The sequence below is a fragment of the Salvelinus fontinalis genome, chromosome 24 (genome assembly GCF_029448725.1).
Source record: "Salvelinus fontinalis isolate EN_2023a chromosome 24, ASM2944872v1, whole genome shotgun sequence".
In the NCBI taxonomy this organism is placed as follows: Eukaryota; Metazoa; Chordata; class Actinopteri; order Salmoniformes; family Salmonidae; genus Salvelinus; species Salvelinus fontinalis.
This window is the reverse complement of record NC_074688.1, coordinates 15839605-15847866: the sequence shown is the minus strand read 5'-3', so window position 1 is coordinate 15847866 and position 8262 is coordinate 15839605. Positions and strand designations below refer to the sequence as shown.

General features: G+C 48.7%; 1 protein-coding gene and 1 pseudogene across 1 annotated transcript; one reads left to right on the top strand and one right to left on the bottom strand.

Annotated features, from left to right (window-relative positions):
* The first annotated feature begins 466 nt into the window (after nt 1–466).
* On the top strand, nt 467–1834 carry LOC129821687 (endonuclease domain-containing 1 protein-like; annotated as a pseudogene).
* Nucleotides 1835–2119: 285 nt separating this feature from the next.
* LOC129822014 (TRPM8 channel-associated factor homolog) lies at nt 2120–7645 on the bottom strand. The gene is made up of 7 exons (XM_055879849.1): nt 7001–7645; nt 5747–6738; nt 5383–5477; nt 5030–5243; nt 3822–4058; nt 2956–3293; nt 2120–2745 (listed from the first exon to the last, which is right to left on the bottom strand). The coding sequence occupies exons 1-7, from the start codon at nt 7627–7629 to the stop codon at nt 2503–2505; spliced, it is 2748 nt and encodes a 915-aa protein (XP_055735824.1). The 5' UTR covers nt 7630–7645; the 3' UTR covers nt 2120–2502.
* Nucleotides 7646–8262: the final 617 nt, after the last annotated feature.

Genomic DNA, 8262 nt, shown 5'->3' with positions numbered 1-8262 from the left:
ACAGTCTGAGGTCCTGAGTGCTTTGGAGCAGGTTTTCATCAAGGATCTCTTTGTACTTTACTCCGTTCATATTTGCCTCGATCGTGACTATTCTTCCAGTCCCTGCCACTGTAAAACATCCCCACAGCATGACGCTGCCACCACCATGCTTCACCGTAGGGATGGTGCCAGGTTTCCTCCAGACGTGACGCTTGGCATTCAGGCCAAAGAGTTCAATCTTGGTTTCATCAAAAGCAGAACAGCTGGTCTATCTAATGTACACACCACGTGAGAGAACCATGTACATTTGGATCTACCCAGACACTGTGACCTGCTGGTTAAACAGGCTATACGGGTTCAACCATTGGGCTCTGCTTCAGAGGCATAGCTTGGTGCAGGACAGGTGAGTGGGCAGACACAGCTAGTCGTGACCAGAGAACATGAGGAGAAAGCAATCAACTAGGAAGTAGGAACGTCCCATCCAATGATGCCGATCCCAATAGCCCTGTCTGTATTCCTGGCTGGAACCCTGTCCCTTGTTGAGGGGGATGTGATGGTCAACTTCGAGGACATCCCAGAGTGTGTGGAGTATTTTTACCAGGGAAGGTACTAGGCTGGGGCGCTGACACCCCCGGTGCTGCCCGACCTGTGCCAGCGCTCCACAACAGGTACCACTTTGCCATGCTGTACAACACCAACCACCGCATTGCTGTGTATTCAGCCTACCGCTTCCAGCCCAGCAACGGAGGAGGCAGGGAGAAGCGCTGGTTTGTGGAGCCACATGTGGGTCATGAGAACAGGGCAGATGTGTCTTTGGCTAGAAACAGACATGCCATAGGATGGTCTCCTCAACAATTCACATCAATAACTCTATGTTGGTGACACAAATTCAAAAAGGCTCTAGATCATCATATTTGTTGTGTCCTGTGTTGTACTATATGGAGGCAGATTGTTGCCTAAATAAATTTGGGGAAAAAACATTGAAATAAACTGAGATGCCTAAAACATTTTAAAGACAAATTATATTTTCTGTTTGAATTGATCTAAAACTTTGAGTTGTAACAGCAGTTTATTTTCCCTCCCAGCTCGTGGGGTGCAGGATGGGTACTGGCTGGGGAAAGATCACTCTGGGGTTTACCTGGGTGAGAGACAGGCACTCAACGAGGACTACACCCACTCTGGCCTCGACCGCGGCCATCTCAACCCCAATGGACACCATGCAGGTAGTTTTACTCCACAATACCGGCTCTGCTTTGAACAGATATCATGCAATTCCAATGCTGTTAGAATTGTTTCTTAGTTCACTGTGGACTACAGTCCAAGTGGGACTCAATATGCCATTGCTACTTTGTAACACTTAGTAATTAATCTCATGACAAATTGCTTAAACCTACAATATATCTCTCCTTTTTCTCTATTCTTAATCTCACACGGTCACCCACTTCCTTTTCCCCCCAGTCGCAACGCCACCTTCACCCTGACCAACGTGGTGCCCCAGAACCCCAAGCTCAACCAGAACGCCTGGGCCTGCCACGAGTCCCAGCTCACCGACCTGTTCAAGGCCCAGTGTGCCAAGGCCTGCGTGCTGGTCGGCGCCATCCCCTCCACAGACAACTGGATTGTCAAGAATAACGTCCGAAGCGTCAACATCCCTGAGTACATTTGGAACGCCTACTGCTGTGTGGACAACAACGGTAAGCATGTCCATAGCGGCGGCGCCACCACCCTCAACGCTGAGCAGAACTGAGAGGACCAGCACTCACTGCTGGACCTGAACGGTTTCCTGCAGCAGTACTCTGAAGCACCAACAGGGGACTTGTTTCACAACAACTGCCCAGCAGTGACCGAGAAGTAGCATCCCACTCGTGCGTTTCTATCCATGATTTGACAGTGGCAAAGTGAGCTAAAACTTCACTTCACATACCAGTACCAGTCCTTCAGCCCAGTCCTGTGCATCCTACTGTGAAAATGTAATTATGAACTACAGTGAATGAATAAAGAACTATGTTTTGAGAGATACATATTTATTATTCTTTATATGTGCTTTCTAGGAATAAGTGAGAATAATATAATAATACAAATGAAATAACAAGAGGTACAGTTCTATAGCTTTGTATACAGTATCAAAAACATATACGACTTCAGAATAAGGTGCTTTATTGGGCACATAACTACATTTGGAATGAAATAAACCCTGTAAAACATCCGACTTATGATGAATAAGGCACTTGCGCGGACTCTTCTGAAGTGCACTAGAATATACAATTGCATTTATAGCCAAGAATAGACCCAATCTCCTCAGCAAGCCCTTTGTGACGACCTCAAAAAACGTTATAATTAATTATTTCTTTGCACAACAGACGCAACCATGATTCTTGCAGTAGCATTTCTACACCAGGCCAGCAATCTCCTAGTCACCACTCCTTTACCTTAACCCGTCACCAAACAGTACCTACCCTTCACCAGCAATCCCTGACCTGTGACCTCTGACCCCCAATATAAGGGGGTGACCTCCCCTATAGGTCAGCCATACTGGGCCATAGGGTGGTCGCTCCACACCGGCATGTTAGAGAGCTTTTCCTCTGTAGCGGGCTCAATGGGCCAGCCCCAGGCCTTGAAGAAAGGAGCCAGGTTCCTCTCGACCGCCAGGGAGAAGGTCTCAGTATACAGGTTCATCTTTCCCTGGTTGTCTTTGGGCACGTTCTGCATGGTGTGGTAGGCAGCAAACACCTTCTTGAAGGCGTCCCAGCCAAACTGGTCCTGGAGCTGGTGGGAAGGAGGACAACGAAGAGAAACTGTTTACACAAACTCAACCCTAGATGAAGTACATTTTTTTGTAGATGTTTTACTGTTGCATCTATGCTTTCCTGTCTATCTACACATGCCTTTTCACAAGCACTAATTGTAGGGTTTGTACACAACATACTCTGCAGCAGGGCATACTATATAGTATACGTCACTACAATCTCATGTCACCTGCATGTAGGTCTCCAGTGCCACCCACATGTCCCAGCTGGCCAGATTCCTGCCCCCTTTAGCGTACCCCTCGGCACGGCTCTGTCGGTTGGCCAGCGCCATGTTGGGGTGGGCCTGATCCCGTTTCACACCCAACACCTCCTCGTGCACGTACACGGACCACAGGTTACACGTGCACTCAGTGGTGTGCGAGGGGAACTCCCAGACTCCTCTCTGCTGGTTGTGACCCAGCTCGTGTATGGCTCCCCACAGGCCCGAGCTGCGGGCTGCTACAGGGTTCACCAGGTTTGGGGCGGAGGAGGATTGTATCATGATAGGGTAGCCTGCATGCATGAAGCCTGTAGGGGGGGAAGGGAGAGAGGAAGGAGATGGTCTGATCAATGTCTGGATACTGACAGGGCAGAGGTTGTGCAGCCCACTGCTTACACTCTTTTAAAAAAGGGTTCCAAACGGGTTCTGTGTCTGTCCCCATGGGAGAATACTTTTTGGTTCCACGTAGCTCTGTGGAAAGGGTTCTACATGGAAGCAAAAAGGGTTCTCCATGGAAGCAAAAAGGGTTCTACCTGGAACCAAAAGGGGTTCTCCTATGGGGACAGCCAAAGAAACCTTTTTTTTCCTAAGAGTGTAGGTTACTTGCGTACAACACATTTTCTACAGCACAACAACTTACTCACTTAGAAACTGTATAGGTACTGTCCTACCTGACTCAAAATACATATACATTTTTTGGGGGGCAATGTCTTTTCAGATAATCTCTCTTTTTCCTGTTCATATCCAGCAATTACACAATCCCTGGTTGCCTACCATAGTCAATTCCAGTCATGACTGTTTGTCCATGCTACGAAATAAGAGGAACAGACGCTAACCGTGGGAAATCTGGACGTCAGCCACAAAGCGCTCCTTGCGTGGGAACTTTGCGGGGACGGCAGCCAGGTCAGCTATTCCCCTCATGATGTCATCCCAGAGCGCTGCCACCAGGTCAGGCCGATCCACACCTCGGACCACGTCAGAGTGGACGGTCAGGATGATGTTCTCAAACTCCATCTCTGCCCAGGGGGAAGGGGCGGTCCGCAGTACTGCCCAGTCTGCAGGTGTGGTCACCCCTAGAGACAGGAGAGAGGCAAGGGTTGGAGAAAAATCCTGGATCATTTGACAGAATTTATCATTTTAATGAGGTGTTATGACCGGGCTGTGTGTGTCTTCATGATCAGTCAATCAATCTCATCTCAGCTTGGTATGCCAATTAGAGGTAACAGATAAGCCTAGCATAGGTGAACAACATACATTAAATGGCCTTCATGATGACTATTACCAGACAAATCTTTGGGACAGTGTGATTTCCTACCACAATGATGAGTAGCACATTGCAAATCCATTCTCATAACAGCAGGGATTCAGCTTTAGTTTTAGTAACACAGCTGCAATGGCACAGTCTATCTGAGAGCATAGCTGTTCCCAGCTTAGTTCATCTCTGTATTCTACAGATGTTTCATACAGAACAAAGGCTGTGTCATTTCCCCTTTTAATCTGTGGCAGCCTTCATCATTGTACATTCTAAATGGCAACAGCGAGCAGGAAGCAACTCAATTATGTATTAGGAATACATGAATAGCAGATCAGAATACATGAATACAACTCTGAGAAATGAATAAAGATTTGATTCATTTACAAGAAATTGGGTACAAAAAGAGGTTAAAAGATATGAAATATTCTGCCTGGATGAAGTCAGAAGGGTCCCAGACGGATATATTGTAAATGAGTAAATGAGGGGGCTGGATGGAGTAATGTACTTTGTTCTCTTTATGGTGTATGTACTTTGTGTTATCTTTTATTAACCTGGTATTTATCCAGGTTAGTTTCATTGAAAAACCCTCTCTGTGAAACTTTCTATGAGGCACACACATATAATAATGGCACACTTATAGTGCATTATAACACTTGCTATAAGTGGTCATAACAACTCATGAGTTATAACAACTCATAGTTGAAACACCCTTATAATAGATCACCTGGATGCATTATAAGACCAAAGTGTAAAATGCATCATAGACTCCCACCTCTCCCACCCACTTACCAGTCTTGTAGTAGGGGGCCGGCACAGCCCCCTGAATAATGACCTCCACCCCCTCCACCTGGGTCTTAGGAGGGGCGATGAGATAGATGAGACCGCCCCACAGGTTGCACACCTGCATCATCTCTGAGTCTATGGGGAAGCGCTCATGAACCACTGGCGCTCGCTTCAGCTCGCTCGAATTCCCAATGTTGTCAGTCTGACAGCCTATCTGGACCTGATGGTAACAGGGGCATCAGTCAATCAATCAATCAATTCACCAAGTTCTTGAGGGCTTGATCTCAAAACAAATAAAACGTTATTTGATTCAATAGAATTTATAATTATAAGACAAAACAAAAAGCCGCATTGGATACCTTCCAGCCCTGGTTGACGATTTGTGGTGGCATGGCCATGTACGTCCTCATCCCAGGGGAAAGGAACAGACCGGTGCTGAGCCACTCCTCTCCTCCTAAGACAATGTTCAGTAGTGGTTATATTCAAACACAACAGAATATAATAGTGAAAGTAAGGTTAGAAACACGTATTACAACGCTAACCAATGAACTTACATATAAGCAGAGTAGCTATTGCGAAAAGTATTTTTTCACACCCGTTTTAGCTAAGCCATTACTCCTGGTGTGTTTCATAATGGTTCCCAAGACTAAACCATCTCCATTAGACCCATGATCTTCCCTTTTAGAGCTCATGTCCCATAAGAGAGAATGAGAGACTACTAACCTGCTGTATTACAGTTGATCCTAACCCTGGCATTGGACAAGGCAGGCATCATGGGCTGGTCCTTGATCAGGTAAGGCAGTAGGGCATCTGGGTCCTGGCACACCTTGTACACCTCCGCGCCTACACTGAGCAGCAGGTGGTCCTTGGCGCTTATCACTGGACAGCTGTGGCACACCTGGGGGATGCCCGTCTCCTTCAGCACGTCAGTGAGCATGGCCAGCACCGAGGTGTACGAGGCACAGTCGTGCGCCCGCATGTGCAGGTAATTGGCACAGTCACCGCCAAGCTTCTTCAGACCGGCCTCCTCATGCTCTGTCAGCGCCTCGCCCTGGGTCACGTGACCGGCAAAGCGGCGCAGCAGGTGGCGGAAGTGGAAGCCCTCAGAGCAGGTCTGACCCGGGACTGGGGCCTTGTAGCAGCCTGCATCCAGAGTGTTCCCCAACAGGCTGAGGCCCATCTTGTTGAGGATGCGGTTGCCTGCGTACCCTGTCATGGTGTTGTGGCCCGGGTTGGCCTGGGCCCAGTACCAGGCGTGGCCCCCGATCAGTAGGCCCCCACCCTCGGCCACAAAGTCCTGAATTTCGTCGGCCTGGGCATCGCTGTAGGAGGTGCAGACGTAGACACTGAGCTCCTTCCTGAAGCCACTCTTCTCACAGCGCAGGCCAGACTTGCTCAGCAGGGCGTGGGCGGCGCCGAGCTGGGGCAGGACGCCTACCAAGCCGTTACGACCCTCGTCCAACCAGCGCACGGCATTGAGCATGAAGGGGGACAGCTGCTCTCGGCCCAAGAATCCCTCGTGGGTGACCACGATGACTCGGCCCTGGCCGTAGTATGCCCCGGCCAAAAAGGCCCTGCCATCCTGTGTGGTGCCAATGGGGAATGCCAGAGGGCCGTGTACCAGCACCTCTGAGCAAATAGTCCCGCCCTGGATATCAAACTCAGTCACGCCCTCCAGGAGGAACTCCAGGTCATCCTTGAAGTCCTTGCTCATCCTAGGGAAAGAAGAGAGTGAAAGTGTAGGTATGATTAGACAAGAGAACTTAAGACACATAAAAATAGCTCAAAAAAACAATTGATTAAACATTTATTTTAACCAGGTGATTTCTGGAGTTAAATAAACTCTGCTTTCTTGTTTTGTTTTTTACACCTGGTTATAGGAGGTGGTGATATGAGGCAGAAAATACCACCATGTTTACTTTTCCGTTTTACTACAGTATCTCTATATTAATATGCCATGAAGTGCACAATACTTACGCCACAGCCAGCAAGCTGGAAGGGATCTGTGGAGGCACAGGGAGAATACCCTGCTCCCCAACTTGGGCCGAGAAGTAGATGCCAGCCACACTGGACACCTTGTTCCCAGGGAAACCCAGCAGGTTGTTCTGTTTGGGCCCCTCGGCCCAGCTACAAGCCTGGCCAGCCATCAGCAGCCCGCCTCCCGCCTTCAGGAACTCTACCAGCTCCTTCACCTCTGGACCCACGCAGTACGCATCCGTCACATACACTCCCAGGCCCTCACAGAAGCCCCCTACCTTGGGTTGGAGGCTGGAGTAGCTCAGATTGTCGGCCACGGCCTTACAGCTCTGGTGGACGCCCACGGTAGTGCTGTCACAGGACGAGCCTGTCAGCCAGGTCAGCGCATTCTCCACCAGGGCAGGAAAGGCAGTGAGGTAACCCTCGTGACCCAGCACCACCACCCGGCCTCGGCCGTAGAATGAGGCAGCCATCAGGACCTGGCCACAGGCGTTCATGGCCAGTGGGAAGGCTTGGTCGCCGATCAGTACTAAGTCGCTGGGTATGTTTGGCCCGTTGAGGTCCAGCTCTTTGACCCCCCTCATCAGGGCAGTGTAGGCCTCCTCACGAGACATGCTGCTTTGGGTCATGGCTTAGTCTGTGGTCTGACGAACCTATTGGTGGTGGAGAAAAAAAGGATTTTAAATGACAGATATGTTTAAGACAGTATAAGTACTGGAGGTTGACAGTCCATGTACACACATTTAACTCTTTAAAACTTAATTTTACTTTGCGGTAATCTCTACAACAAAAGCATCATAAATAGTTCAGAACAAACAAAGGCATCTGTAAAACCTACCTAGATACAAAGGATAACCAACAGCTGAAGATCAGTGTCAAGCCAAAAATGGAGTTCAGAGCAAGCAGAGCAGCAAGCTGTGTTACATTCTACTGAGCATACCTGGGGCACAGTCTGAATGAAGGGAAGAAAGAGATCGTCACATCAGCAAAACAAGTAAAAGGAGCAGGGAGGGACATGTGTGTGGCCAATGACTGGCCACTGTGACCTGAGCAGACAGGGCAGGGGAAAGGGAGGCATCTGTCAACAGTGAGTCTGTAGGAATACAGTGTGCTCAATTGGGTGGAGTCAGCCAATTACCAGAAGGGTTGCCTAATACATCAGACTGAAACGAAGTCGCCCTAAAAAAGAAGCCAGAATGATGAATACAATGATATTTAAACTGACTTTACCTGTTGTCCGTGGTGTTGGTCCTTTTGATGAT